The 16,140-nt window shown below is 38.9% G+C and overlaps 1 protein-coding gene across 1 annotated transcript in view; it reads right to left on the bottom strand.

The window, feature by feature from the left end:
- Positions 1 to 2,153: 2,153 nt before the first annotated feature.
- LOC306885119 (CUB and sushi domain-containing protein 2-like) overlaps positions 2,154 to 16,140 on the bottom strand; it is a gene marked incomplete at its 3' end in the record, with an annotated part of 288,472 nt that continues 274,485 nt past the window's right edge. The window contains 14 exon segments of the mRNA XM_079441463.1: positions 2,154 to 2,313; positions 2,420 to 2,552; positions 3,916 to 4,003; positions 5,029 to 5,141; positions 5,972 to 6,133; positions 6,294 to 6,359; positions 7,244 to 7,423; positions 7,656 to 7,767; positions 7,861 to 7,934; positions 8,300 to 8,473; positions 8,825 to 8,998; positions 9,126 to 9,305; positions 11,232 to 11,408; positions 13,584 to 13,766. Of these exon segments, the coding sequence (XP_079297589.1) occupies positions 2,154 to 2,313; positions 2,420 to 2,552; positions 3,916 to 4,003; positions 5,029 to 5,141; positions 5,972 to 6,133; positions 6,294 to 6,359; positions 7,244 to 7,423; positions 7,656 to 7,767; positions 7,861 to 7,934; positions 8,300 to 8,473; positions 8,825 to 8,998; positions 9,126 to 9,305; positions 11,232 to 11,408; positions 13,584 to 13,766 (1,976 nt within the window).

Consider the following 16,140-nt stretch of genomic DNA (forward strand, 5'->3'; position numbering starts at 1 on the left):
ACTCATTTAAACTACTGTCAAAGCAGCTACACTAGAAGTTACTAAAAGTAGCTAACTACATTGAAGCTGTAAAGTCACATTTACCACTGTTCTGTATATTTTCAATTGCAAAATCCAGTCATTTAAATTCTTAACACAGATTTTGTAACGAGTTCAAGTCAGTCATGTGGATTTGCTGAGCTGACCAACAGGAAGCTGCTTGGTATGAAAGTGACTTGTGTGTGAGCTTTTGGCCCTCAAAATTTTGTCAAAATTTAGCTAATATGACCATACCATGTCTAATAATATGATTTTGTAATTAGCACTATATTTTTGATTCAAAATCTTGACATTCTCAAAATTTCTTGACATTAAAAATTATTTGGACAGATTCTTTAAAAAAAATTAAATACACATTTCTACATTGAAAAACATACACAATACAACAGGATAACACTATAATTTAGTTAAAAATGAAAAAAAAGTGAAAAAAATTATATGGAACAAAAATAACGTGTTATAATGGGACTCAAATGGAATCAGATTTCAGCTGGTTCATTTAATGATTTCATTGGTGAAATTCAGATTTCACCAATCTGCTAACAATTGGTTCAGCCACATGACCCAAAGCATAAACACCACGAGCATCAAACTAAGAACATCTTTTGAAAAATAATCACACAAGCAGAGACACAGTGCTAATGCGGTAAAGTAAAAAAAAATAAATGGCTGTAACACTATTGTGTTAAAAGCGTCCTGAGTTCGAATCCTGGCTTGAGGACCTTTCCTGATCCCACCAGCCTCTCTCTCCCCCATTTCGCTTCCTGTCTGCTCTACACTGTCCTGTCCTAATAAAAATGGCAATCAATTCTGCATCATAAAGCCCCTAAATATTGAAAATTCATAGCTGAAAATGTTCTGCCATGAATTCTGCACAGATACTTAAAAAAGTAATGTAAAGTAAGATACTTAAAAAAAGTAAAGTTATTTTAAAAACAGCTGAGGTACTGCAAGAAAGTTAATAGCAATGCTACTTTTAGTACTTTTTAGTAGCTACTGCCCAACACTGCTTGTCAGATAGGAAAGGAAGACATAAAAACAGATGATCATGGTGAGAAAGGGAAAAAGTAGCGAAAAAGTGAGAAAGAAAAACGCTCAACACAACAGTATCAGACTAACATCGCAACAACAGACTGCAATAGCAAGGTACATTTTTAAAACTTACGTCATTCAGTAAAGCAATAACAAAAAACACATGACAAAGAACTGTTTCAGGTTCAAATCAGCACAACAGATTTAACTACATGGGACACAGGGGGGAAACCAATTACAAATCCTGCCCAAGTTCATAGTCTGCGGCTTAGATTAGGTGTTCTTTAAAAAAAAAAAAAAAATCTTGGAAGAGAGTATAACAGCTGAAATAAATAAATTAAAATTCAATACTTCTCTATCCTTATCCTCTTGCCTCAGCAGTTTGTTTTCTATTTTGTCTGAGGGCAAAACTAGGGCGATAAAGTCAGTTTTAGAAGTAAAATTTCTCTAGTTTTAATTCCCCCACTCAACATTCAAACAAACTATATGCTGAAAAGGCAGTTTCTGTATAATAGCAGAAATATACAGCAAATGATGCCTCTAAATCATTCCAAAGCAACTATGTGAGGATATATTGCTTTTTTCCTTTTCCCTGAGGTATTTGTCCTCATTCGGCTTATTACACTGCAAGATTTCAACTTTGTTCGCCAATGACCTTTTCATCCCTGACACCATGCTAGTTTGTACAGTAGTCTAATGAAGCACGCTAGATGTGGATGCAGAATGCTAAGGTCACGCTATGACTTTGAAATCTTGAAACAAGTTCTTCTAGGAAAAAAAAGTAAACATCAAATATCAGACTGTAACCAGCTCATAATTCACAAAGTTAGTATAAAGTTTCACAAGAACAAATTCTTAGCTCTGTTCCAAAACCTAGTGGACTTCCTATGAAGACACACTTCTGATGTGAAGGTATATAGTTTTGAGGCAAACAGGGTCCTGATCATGATCTGAAACATGTTTATTAGCAGTATTTTTATGTTTGTTAGTGTATCGTGTCATTCCTCGTATTTGACCTGTATTGAAGTCAAATCTCTATGTAGGTTCTCTTGTTGAAGACTCACCTTTGACTAGAGCGGTCGCTATACTGCTGTGCACACTGTGCTGACCGTGAACTCTGTCTCATTGGCCATGATATCAGTGGGCTGGATGTTACGGTCATACATAGGGTTCTCGAAAGTGGCTCTTCCGTTGGTGTTCTCATGGCCTGCGTAACCATTGAAGGGTACTTTGGGCCTTTTTCTGCAAGTAAACAAGACATATTACCAAATATTCTGGAAGAGTGATTCATATTAAATCACAAAAATCAATGCGCAATGAGCAATACATCTTTGGTGAAGTGCTATACCTGTGTTTGTAGAGATACAGAGCAAAGCCTGCTATGATCATGGCAATAAAAGGCACTAAAATGGCTGCTGCCACTGAACTGCTATTGGAGGCAAAGTTATAGCCTGGATTCTTTCTATTTGGATCAAGGCCCTCTGAAAAAGAACATACAAATAAAGCATTTTCAAAATATTGCTTTTGCCTTTTCAAACAATACGGGAATAAACAATTGATTTCTATATAGAGTTATTATTAACAATAACTAACCACAAGTGAAAAGCTTTTTGTCAAAGCATGTGTTCGGATTGATTCGAAACCATGCAACAAATAAGAAATTAATCAATTAATGGGCAAACTTCACATCTCACTGTTTCGTATAACTCAACTGGGGGACTTGTTTTTGGGAGATGTCAAACTGCATTATCTTGACAATGCATTTTAATTACAGATTTCAAGACACGGCAAAGATGAAGTCATTTTGAATTCACTTTTCAATTTCGACCACAGAGCGTTCCTAAACAACAAGAGAGTGTCAGTGCACCTGTTCATCAGACAATGCCAAAAAGCTTCCCAATAACATCAAGGCTGCAAGTGGGAGATTCAATTAACTAACTCAATAGAGCCAGCTCATCAAACCAACATGAAATGATGGAATATGGGTGCGTGCGCACAAACACACGCTCTTTCCACTACGGCCCCTCTTATTAATAAATCTTCTGTTTGCTCAATCTGTCTGACGATGTTGGGATATGAGTCTATACAGCTGTCGTTTATAGATGAAGGCACACTTGTTTCATTACGGCAGGATTTGACAGACCGTCGTTCATGGTTTGGCCTCCACCAGCTGTACACCAGTACTTACACCAACTCTAGTTTTCCTTTCTCTCCTGCTAAATTGTATTATAATAATACATGCTAGCTCTTGTGGGCGGCAGTGGCAGTATATATCATTTTAAACATATAAGTGATAACTGATATCTGAGGAAACGATACAGACTTGACATTTTCACTATGAAATTAAAGCTGAAGTGTGTATTTTATTCTATGTTAAAATACTTTGCAAGCTTAAAATGCTGAAACATCTATATGCAAATTCATGGACTGATTTGTTTGAGCATCCCATCCAGCGAGACACAGATAAACCCCTGTAATATGTTTTGCTATAATAAATAAATCAGATCAAGCATCAAAGACAACACTAAACATTAGTTTGGGGTCCTAGGTGGACTCAATTCAACAGAACGACACAAAGAACATGACATGATTTGATGCCGCTATAATTTCTGTCATTTACTTCTGTCAATATGTTGTTCCAAACCCATTCCAAAACACAATACCCTTCTGTTTGTCTTTGAAGCACAAATGAAGCTTTAGATATTTCAGTTCCAACATTTGAAAGCTTATTTGTGTTTAGAAGATGAACAAAAGTCTTGCGGCTTTGGAACGACACGGAGTAATTTTTAATTTGATCCCTTTAACAAATAAGATTTTACAGTCCTATAAGACAAGCACACATACCCAGCCTCTGAAGTCCAAACTGGCCAAAGCCTTTTCCTCGAACAAAGCCTTGGTACACAAACGAATCAGAAGAAGGCATGTATGACACCTGTGGAGAAAAATACAAAACAGTAAGTATAAAGAATTTTCAAAATGTCACAAATGAGACACTGAAAGGTAAAATGTGTCAGTGATGTGAAAGACTACTTATGTTTGACATTTACTTTCCCCATCCTTCCTCGCTGAGGCATAAAAAGTGTACAAATCCACATGCAAACACATATAAAACTAGCTTTCTCCCTCCTGATTTAGCTCTTGCGCTTTCTCTATCTCTCTCTCTTACATGAACACACACACAAACACACATACAAGAGCCACACACTCACGGCCCACACTTTTAATTACACTCTCCCAGGTGCTTGTCCCAAGTGCATTGGAGGGGGGTAGAGACGTCTGGCCCTGATTACCCAGCAATGATTTAACTGACGTTTTAATTAAAAGAAAAACTTTGTCGGTTCTCTTAAATCCCCATGAGAGACAAGCTGCGTGCGTGTGAGTGTGTGTGTGTGTGTGTGTTTGAGGGTTTCAGTAGTTACAAGCAGCCCAAGGTCTGGCCCTATACCATAGCCCTTACATCAGCCTGTGAGTATTGAAGTACACTTTGAGCACTCACAGGTTGCAGTAAAGGTTCAGAAACGTCCACCTTTCAAAGCAAGAGCACGACTTTCAGAGGACTACATCTGCATGGAGTCATACCATAAAGGAGAAAGGACTTGCATCAACATAAAAGCACGGCTGTTGAAGTCAAATGTAAGATGCTTCTTTTTCTCAGTAACCAGTCCACTTATGTATAAGCCAATCGGAAGGCTGGGTCAAGTTGTATATACGTTGTTCAAATATTTGATCTGCGGTTGCCTAATATCTTCAAAGCAAACAATCTATTTGAATCTAATCCATTACAACGTGGAGAATCTGTAGAATCATCACAATGATTAATACTTCCACGTTTCCCACTGCAGGGAGTCTTCATTTCAAACTGTCAGGATAATGATTCTATGGATGTAAGGCACACCAAGGGCTTCTTGTTACAACTACGGGGAAGATCAGAGGAATGGGAAAGAGGAATATACATACATGTCCATCCAAGGCCCAGTTGTCAATTTTGAACTTGTTAACGAAGATCTCCACAGGACCTTGAATCTGATACACCTGCAGCAACAACTGGGCTTCTTCTTTTTTATAGGTACCTGCAGAAATGGTGAGGAGCGTTGATGGTTGTCACAAGTGTTCGAAAAAAAAAAAAAAAACATAAAAAATCTTACTTTTTGCATGCGTGTTGGTTTCATATGGATTGACTCAATGCAACATTAATGAAACTAGTACGATTTACTTTAATAGTAACATTTTCATTACATATTAATATATATGGAGCACAGATGAAAAAATAAAAAGCACATAGGCTAGTTGGCAAAAGTCAGAGCCAGTCTGCAGATTTGAGTTCATAGAAAATTGCATAGTGTATGATAGTCACAGACTCTGATTTTTTTTAGCCTCAGACTATGATTCCATCCATTTGGAGGATATCAAACATGTTTGATATTTTGAGCTGATTTTAGAAAAAAAATATTGTTTTCATTTATTACGTGTCTCATAGCAACAAGGCACGTGTTTCTGCGCTAGTTTGCTGCATTCAGAATGCCTTGAAAGTCTAGTAGCGTGTGATGCTCAGTCATTTAGTGCATGATGTCCAGTTTTTCCTCTGTAACAATTTACAAAGTCAAAAAGTGCATGATGTTTAGTGTTTGAAAATCTGTTCAGATTTTAAAAGTTGTGTAGTGTATTCCAGGCTTTAGACATTCTGCAAAATATCTCCTTTTATGGTCAAATTTTTTTTTTTTTTTTTGGAGTGAGTAACAAATACAGACGTTTCATTTTTGGCTCAACATTTTTTTAAGACTACACAAAACACAGTGCTAGAGGCAGTACAAGCCAGAAAATTGGCATTACCTTGCTGCTGAAGCGTCACAAATTAGTGGTTGGTAAAATGTGTTGTGAGGTTAAAATAAAAAACACTCACCAGCCAGATTGAGCTGTACTCCACTGTGGTCCATGAGAGTGCCATTGACCCGATTGCTGAATGGATCAAAAGCAGTTATGCTAAGCATTGCTGGCTGCTTCTTCCCTAGATATTCGTATGAACCCCTCCAAAGAGAGTTCTTAGCAAAAACCCCACTTGGCACTGAGATAGAGGCACAGAAAAGAAGAACACAATGAGAGAAACAAAGACAAGAGCTATTGTATTATACATTCAAGTGACTAAAATATTTTTAGGGGAATATTTAATTAACTTGCCTTACATTACAAGATTACTTTAATTTACGATAGACAGTGAAACTTACCAGGTTGCTTTGTGTTGGGTGGCTCTTGCACTGTTCCGACAGTTTTTCCGCTTGGTCTGTTATCAGCTATAGGACAAGCAAATATATGGTGTCAGATGAAGAGGCAGAACACACCTGACATTGACCTTTCAAAAGCAGTACTAACAAAAATGCTTTCATGACTTGTGTAAATAAATTAAAACCAAAAACATTTGGACATATGGGCAGACTATATAGACTTTCTATGATTTGGAATTTCACTTAATATATCTGAATACCCTGTGAAGTCTACTTCGCAGGACATTTTAAGATGATTGGACACACACAGTGGGGGAAAAACAGCTTTATTCGATGTCACTTCTGTCTCTGGTCTCCCACAGGTGCTGTTAATATCCTTCCAATACAAAAGGCCAGAACCTTACTTTCAGCTTTATTATAAAAGATTTCAGCAACTACTAGACTATGATGAATTTAGGGTTTAACTTGAGACTAATGCCATCCTCCTCCAGCAGAGTAAAAAAGGACATTGTTAATCTTATTTTTCTGCCCTATACGCTCACAGTCGGCATGGTAAATACTGTATGGGAACTGATGATATTTTACAGCAGTCTGGGCTTTCCAAAACCAAATCAATGCATTCCACTGGGATAATCAGAGCTCTACTAATATGAAATTTCAACAATAACATGATGAATTGGGCCCAGCGATCACACCAGTTGTGGAGATGAAACAGGTGGACGTGGCCATTTATCAACATTTGTAGAGAAGAAAAATCACAAAGTGGTTGAATATGGTAAATCATTAAGTCTGTACATCAAGCAGATGGGCTACACCAAACCACACATGTGGTACGAACATGCTCAAAGCCATTCGATCAATTTCTTTTACATTTGCATGAAAAAGCAAATTTTAATTAAGTATATTTTGGTTTGTGGGCTCACACACGTATTTATAAAGTATTTTGTACATACGTGCACACAACGGAGGTTTCCCTGTCCAGCTGCCATCAGCCCTGCAGGTGCGGTGCTCAGACCCTCCAGCAAGGTAGAAACCAGGCTGACAGGTGTAGATGAGCGTATAACCCAGAGATGGCAGCTCTATAGCACCTACATCTGCCTGTGCGGGGAGCTCCGGCTGATTACAGTGATGAGCTGAGGAGAGAAAGGAGAGAGTGAATCTTACAGTGTGGAGGGTGTATTGTGTAAAAACAAACAAACAAAAACACTAAATAACCATAGAAATTCAAATGAAACCAGAAAAGGATGCTCTACTTTATCACTACAAAATATTTTGAATGAAGTCTTTTTAAAAATGCATTTGAAAACAAAAAAAAGTATAGTAACAGAAAAGTCAAACTAATATGTTTGCAAAATTGCGGCTAACCAATGCACTCAAGCTGCATGCCACTCCAGGTGAGGTTGGGCAAACACGTCCGAGAAATGGAGCCCAGAAGGAGGTGGCCTTTTCTGCAACTGTAGTACACTGAACTACCAATCTGTTGATACAAACACACAAATTGTCAATAAATGACAAGAAAAAATTAGTTTGAGATCTATTGATAACGGTCTTGGTTTGATGTGATTAGCACCTGGTAGCCTTGAGAGTTGTTCTGGTGGGCAAAGAGAGGAGTGCCAGGATCTACACAGCTGGTGTGACTGGGATCTGTATTAAATAAATAAATAAATAACAGTTGGAGTAATTCTGCTTTGCCACCACAGGAGTAAATTACATTTTAAAATATAATAAAACAGATTATATACTTATTTTAAATGGCAAAATATTTCAAAATATTATTGTTTTTACTGAATTTATGATCTAGCCAGAAAGGCGTTTTTTTTTTTTTTTTTTATTGTAATGTGCAGAGTTGCCAGGTTTGCGATACAAAACCAGTCAAAACTAACAGTTATTAATCAAAACAAGCCCAAACACTTTTTTTCCCATTTTGCAATATAATAATTTCTCAGAACTATGTTTTATTTATTTGTTTATTTTTTAAGTGTGAGGACAGCATGAATACATCAGCTGACCTATGCAAGACGGCTGGGTTCCACTCCAGGTTCCATCGTATTGGCAGTAACGGAGAGCAGAGCCAACCAGGATCAAAGGGGGGTAACATGAGAATGAAACAGAGGACAGGTATGTGAACCCTCGGTCTTCTCGCTTGCCCTGGGCTGGTATCCCTGGATCTCCACAAAATACAGCTGCAGAGAAAGAGAAACTCGTTGAGGAAATTATTATACTATAAGGCACTGGTCTCAAACTCGATTTCTGGAGGGCAACAGCTCTGCACAGTTTTGCTCCAACCCTAATCAAACACATCTGATCCAGCTAATCAAGGTCTTCAGGATTACTAGAAACTTCCAAGCAGGTGTGAGTTGGAGCTAAACTCAGCAGCAGACCTCCAGGAATTGAGTTTGAGACCTCTGCTATAAGGTATTGCCACCATCAGACAAAACGTACAGCTTATTTGTTATTTGTGGATTTAAATGCTTATGAACACTTCTGGTAAACCTCAAATTGTAATCGGAGCCTTCAGAAAAATTCACACTTACGAAAACACTGCGGCCGTTCGCCACTCCAGTTTCCTGTGCCCTGGCAGGTGAGGATAGTGGGAAGGGAAAGCTGGTAACCCTGATTACAGGTATAACTAATGCTGGACCCCCACTGGAAGTCAGACCCCACCACCTGACCATTCGGGATGCTGGGAGGTGCTCCACACACAATGGCTGTGAGAGGACATAGATAATTAGTCATGTTGAACTAAACTAAACAAAACAACATAGCCGATGGCACAAGAGCCCAATCATTCGGAAGTACAGAGGAAGCTTCCATTCACAAGAGGTGGACTCGAACCTTTGCAAACTGGTTTGGTGCTGTTCCATGTGCGATCCTTGGTGCAGATGAGCATGGAGGCACGATCAGCATCCATAGTGAAGCCTGGTGAACACTGGAAGCTCACAGTGTGGCCATACGTGAAGCCACTGCCCAGTCTGATACCATTAGCTGGCACTCCAGGATCTCCACAGTTAATGACTGGAAGTGGGCAGATAGAGTAAAGCAAAGTCAAAAGAAGGCCGAAAGCCATTTGCGGTGCGATAAGAGGAAGTACATGGCTAAATGACAAGCGAGGACAAGTGAGCCAAAATTCAGATGATTTGGAACCATATTTTAATTAGCCGTTTCATTGAAACAGATAACAAATTTAGGCAGAAACATTTTCATATTAAAAGGGTCATAAACTGGAATCAACAAGATGTTTTATCACTCTTAGTGGTGCCTTTAAATTAATGAACTGTTTTAGGCTTCAGCTTTGGGAGGGCTCTTTCCTCTAGTCACTTCCTGTAGTCTGAGGCCACCGGCACCTGCTCTGTGCCAAAGACACCAATGTGTCTGGAGCTGTAACGTTTCCACGTGACCACCATTTACTCAGAGCCTGAACAGTGAGCATTGTGTTTTTATGAGCATGGCAAGTCACTCGGGTGGCTGCCAAAAGGGGGGACAGGGCTAGTCTCTATCTCTCCAACACAGGGCTGCTATGTAGACGTCCCTGATCAGCTTGTGTCCAGGGCTGGGATAATGGAGAACACTGTGCCTCATTATTAATTCCTGTCCCACAATGCATTGAAAAGCTTAATGCAAACAAAACCAATTCAACTCCAGCCTCTGGATTCCTCAAGAGCTCGGCCACTGAGAGCTGTACTATTCAGAGCAGTTTAGCGTAAGAGAATTGAGAATAAAACCGTCCCTTTCTAAAGCCACTTAAAGACCCTATGAAAAGACACTATGAGCATAGTCGACTTATCCTGCATTCCATTCAACTCGGAAAGTGGGAATTTCCTACTTGCTATTAAGGGAAACCCACTTAGAGTTAGACTTGGAACATGGAAACTTTCTAACTTAGAACTATGATTTCCTGAGATGGTGTATGATCACGGTTATCGGTTTAATCAGCAATTAAGAAACAGGGATAGGATGAATAATGCTATTCATCAATAATGCTATGCTAATGCTATTCAGAGGTGCCCTAGTAAAAAGTAATATATATTTAAAATACATTTATTTCATACTAAGTATTGTTCAAGTCTATTAACACATTTACTGACATATTGCTTGATACTTACTGACTTTATTTGGAGTACTACTTGTGCACAATTCACATTTCTTTATATTAAGCCAAAAAATTGTTTTAATATCACTATTGATGAGGACTGTATGATCTTTGAATAACATCAGTTGTAAAATGCAAGATATTTAAAGTACCTGAAGAATACTTGCAGTAGTTCACAAAATTAGTTAGTTCAAATTAGCAGACTTAGCATAACAGTTTAGCATGCTAAAAGTACAATTGCAGGGTATTTTTATGAAGTACATCAATATGTAAATATATTTGTAGTATACGTAGCATGAAATAAATGTATTTCAAATACATATTTACAAATACAGTATATTTATTTTTCACTAGGGCAGGTGCAGTATCATTAGCGCAGAGCATGTTATCATTCTAGAAAATATTTTATTGGAGACAAATTTACAAATATTGCGCCCAAGATGAGTCATTGATATTTTTGCTTTGTATTCTCCCAGAAAAGGACTACTGTACATTTGCTACTTTTGTCAAATTAGTTTAACTAGCATATACTGTTGATGGACTTAAAGCCACAAAACTTTGATTTTGATTTCATGGGCTTCGAGTGTTACCAAAAACTGCACAGAGCTAAGGATTGTTTACCAGAATTTCAGTGGAAGTTTGCGTGCAAAAAAGGCAAATCCTTGTGACCTCGTGGGGAAATCTTTCACCTTTGCACTTAATTCGCAATCACATGCATTCCTACTGAAATGACTAGACTTCGTGTAAAATTCCCAAACTACGGTAAATGTGACCGCACCTTTCATGACGCTAGCTTTAAAAAAATGGATGTTTAATCTATTCAAACTCCTGTTGAGGTGTTGATGGGGCACCTGTGCATTCCGGCATGTCTCCGGTCCAGGTGCCATTGACAGTACAATGACGAGTGAGCAGGCCGGTGGAGTAGTAGCCTTCTCTGCAGGAGTATGTGACAGAGCGGGAAAACACAAGTCCATCATGGAACTGGATCATGGCGTTGCGGGGAGTTCCAGGGTTGCCACAGGAGACCACTGTGAAAGACAATAAGAGAACGTCAGATGGGATGCAAGGTGACAAAGATACATGGTCAGCATAGAACATGAATCTCAGGTGCAAGGGAGGCTGGCACACTACTAGGCATCTACACGGTTCATAGGACATGCCCCTCCTTCGACCTGGACAGTTATTGGTTAATTTAGCGTTTAATTAATAAACACATTACTACAGGAGATTTCATACATTAGACAATCCTCTGCCCCAGGGCAGGGCAGATGGAGCTTATTCATGGGTAGGTGCCAATAAAGAGCAGGTGGGCACACACTCACAAACAGGGACGCCACCAATATGGGCTAGAGGTTTGAGCACTGGAGACTTGCCAACATGAAAACAGAGAACTTGAGTGGTGAATACTGAGCTTAAAACAACAAACGGCAAACCTGTTATCATCTGTTATTACATACGCTTATGTCCTTTGGCTTAGGTTTTGCATCAGGATACACATTTCACATTGGAAATCAAGTGGTGTCCCAACACAGTACCAAATATGATTATAAGACAAACCTAATTTTGAATGGTATCATGTTTGGGCGGCAATAATTCACAACACACTGTTGTCAGCATAATGTGTGGATTATTTTTCTACGAAGAGGAGGATGAATTTGTGCCAAAATAATGAGTTTCACTGGATAGAGAACATTTGATGTCAATTTGAGAAAAAAAAATCTGCTCCATTTTAAATGTGAGCCTATTTTATTTTTGCTTCTTGTGATATTTGCATAGAAAAAATAAGTATTTGATTAGTAGTTTGTCGCACTTTATTTTAAGGACCAATTCTCGCTATTAAACCATTAACAACAACTTTTGCCTCAAACTCTTAATTTGCTTTTTATTAATAGTTAGTAAGGTAGTTGTTACGTTTAGATATTTGGTAGGATTAGGGATGTAGAATATGGTCATGCAGAATATGTGCTTTATAAGTACTAATAAACAGCCAATATGTTAATAATATACATGCTAATAAGCAACTAGTTAATAGTGAGAATTGGTCCCTGAACTAAAGTGTTACCATTTATTAATTATTTGTATGCATGACATGTTTCCCTGCTTTCCTTTTTTTGCATCACATTTCACCAGTTGACATCCACCATTTTATAGTATATATCACATTATTATAAAGCACACCAGTTCTGCAAAGAACGGTCTATTTCCTCATATAAGTAAATGCTAGGACATCAAACATTTGTGATGAGGACATAAACGAAAAAGTCATCTTGATTTCCCCTTGCACTTTAAGACGATGAGCTTTTTATGGTGTATTAAGGATGTAAATTTATGAGAGGGGTTTTAGGTTGTTATTGATTTACTCTCTTGAAACGTCTGCATTTTCTGAGAATCCACCTTTTAAGCCACAGTTTGCTGAACTGGCATGGATAACAATAGCCCAAGGGTCAAATCAATAAGAGAAACAAACTTAGGCAGAGACACAAGCGCACACATTTCAAACGCACAACCCCCAAGCATTTGGGAGGTAGGAAGGGATTGAGATGACAGTGTGCTTTGTAAGAGATGCAAAACTAAAAATATCTCGAATGTTTAGGGGTGACTGTTAACAAGATGTGAGATAAAACAAATGGCTGGTGTTAAAAAAGCAGGGTAAGAAAAATGGCAGGCATCTCCACATGGGTAATTAACCTGGGTTTTCTGCTTCTCTGACATGCTTTTCTCTGGGTTGTCAGCCTGACTCTGCAGGCACTTTACAAAAACCAACACGAGCAGAATAATAATGCTGTTTAAGAGAGAAGGAGCAAGTGCAAACACAGCAACCCAGTGTCCAGGGGACCAGCAGGGCTGGCACAGTCGTTTCAGCATGTTGAGAGAAAGGAAACATGGTACGAGTAGAAGTGTAACATGTGTACACTCCAGGTGTACTGAGCCACTTTAAAGCTACAGCAGAGAACAGACGGGAACCAATCAAGATGAAAATAACTTCTCGCCAACCACTTTCTACCTCAGTCTGTCTCCATCTCACTCTTTTGTTTTGCACAAGTTTAGACATTTGTGTGCAGAATCAAACTGCTATGAAATAACTGAGAAATTTGCATAGGCTACAATTTTGGGTGTAGCAGAATCTTCTAGAGGCAGAAGCGATTAATCATCTGAGTTCAGCCGCATTCTTCTGCAGACCACCCAGGTTTCATTTTTCTTACCTTGGCATTCAGGCTGGATGCCCACCCAGCTCGTGTTAGCCAGGCATGTTCGTTCAGAGGAGCCCTTCAGAACGTATCCAGGCTCGCAGCTGAATCGTACGATGCTCCCTACGGTGAACTCCTCTCCCAGACGGATCCCGTGCACTGGAACGCCAGGGTCTCCACACAAACCAGCAGAATCCCCTGAAACGACACACATACATATGAGCACTTATTCTTATGGCAGTGTTAACAAAAGATAAATCTTTAAATCAGGCCCATAATGTAAATTTTCACTTTCTTCATTTTGGTTTGGCATTTAAAATTACACGATATACTTAAAGTAAAAAAAAAAAAGAATAAATAAAAAAATGAAATAAAAGTGCTAAATGTAGAATTCAAGGATAAGGTGGTGATTTTTAGAGATAGCTTGTTTAACCAACGGACACATGGTGTGGAGAAACTCAAAACTAAATCACTCCCATTAAAATCGATGGAGTTGTCTATACACCTCAAGTACCATGAGTTTCAGACCCTTGGTGTAGTGTCTATGTACAATGAAAATACCCTCAAACCAGTTTAGATCCTTTGACAGCGAGTGATGGTAAAACTACTATCTACGATGCCCCACAGGACATTCAAACTTGCTCTCTATTACATTAGGTTTTTATTTAAAGAGGTTAACTGAGATTTACACAAGATGATGAGTAATTTCATTCATATTTATTGAATAACTCTCTGCGGTAGACCTGGCAAAGGAGATGAAAAAGAGGCATCACAGCGGCTTGGTTTAGGTGATAATTTACTTTGGATAAGAAAGCACCAGGGACAGAAAATTTCCCTTAATTTCCACACTCATAATGCCGACCCATGCGCTCCATGGTGTTCTTCAGCAAATCCTCTTATTTTGATCCACTGATGCATTTACAAATGATCTTTCTATTCCCTATATATCCTCTGTAATGCTAAACAATCACTAATTTGAAATGAAGGTAAAGTAAAAATGAAAGAATTACTACTATTTATATACCGCATATCGTCTTCAGAAACTCACACTGACAGGCCAGTTATTAACCACAAGATGTCTTGCAAAAGAAGCCTAATGCACTTTTTGACAGCTGACAGAAAGAAACAACAATCTTTTGATAAATATGAATGTCATGAATTGTGACATTAACCTGTCAGTGGTTTTACAGCCAGGGATGAAACTCTTCTGGCATATCTGAGGGCTGTAATGGACTGATGTGGTTATAGTGGAGCAGGGCAGCTCATTACCTGGCAGGCATGTGGGAGTCTGTGTCGCCAAGCCCAATATGAGAAGATTAAACCAGTTTATGAGGGGACTCACTCTTTGCCCTTCTGGATGCTGCCTATATGGCAATATTGTATTACCACCCACTGATCTGGGCTGTGATCCTGAAGCCATTGATTCATCATCTCACATGGTTACAAGACCTCAGAGATTGTGCTATCTGAAATGGGAGAAAAAGAAGCCCATGCCCCACTATATATACACATTATATGGACAAAAGTATTGCGATACACCTCTTAATTATTAAATTCAGGATTCAAGTGTTTCAACTAGACCCATTGTGACAGGTGTATAAAAATCAAGCACCTAGCCATGCAGTCTGCATTTTTTATAAAAAAAAAAGGATGTCCTGAAGAGCTCAGTGAATTCCAAATGTGGTACTGTGACTGGATGCCACCTTTGCAATAAGTCAGCTTGTGAAGTTTCAAGCCTTCAGAATATTCCATGGTCAACTCTAAGTAGTACTTTCTACTAAACAGAAGGTGGAAGTGTTTATTCACAAAGTGAAGTCCATGTAAAGTCACAGAGCGGGTCATGCATGGTGTGTAAACACCGTCAATGCTCTGCTGATTCCACGAGATCCAAACTTCTAATGGCATTAATATCAGCACAAAAACTGTGTGGCGGGAGCTTCACTGAATGGGTTTTAATAGACAAGCAGTGGCGTGCAAGCCTCAGATCCCTAATGGCAGGCGTCGGATGGTGTAGTATAAAGCATACCACCACTGGACTCTGGAGCAGTGGAAACCTGTTTTGTGGCGTGACAAATCAAGCTTTCTCTTAGGCTCTTTACTTTCAGTGAAGGGAAATCTTAATGCTTCAGCATACCAGGAAATGTTGGACAATACTTTGCTTCCAACGTTGTGGGAAAAGTTTGGGGAAGGCCTTTCTCTATTCCAGCATGACTGTGCCCCAGTGCACAATGCAAGTTTAATGAAGACATGGTTGGATGAGTTTAGTGTGGAAGAACTTGACTGGCACACACAGAGCCTTGACCTTAGCCCCATCAAACACCTTTGCGATGAACTGAAATGGAGACTGCGAGCCAGGACTTCTTGTCCAACATCAGCGCCTGACCTCATAAATACTACTGGATGAATTGGCAAAACATTCCACAGAAACACTCCAAAATCTTGTAGAGAGCCAGCTATATGAATAGAAGCTGTTACTGCTGCAAAGGGAGAACCAACTCCATATAAATGTCGATGTATTTAGAGTGTGATGTTATTATGTTATTAGTCCATGTTTGTGTAATGGGCAGGTTTC

The sequence above is a fragment of the Barbus barbus genome (genome assembly GCF_936440315.1).
Source record: "Barbus barbus genome assembly, chromosome: 19".
Taxonomy (NCBI): domain Eukaryota; kingdom Metazoa; phylum Chordata; class Actinopteri; order Cypriniformes; family Cyprinidae; genus Barbus; species Barbus barbus.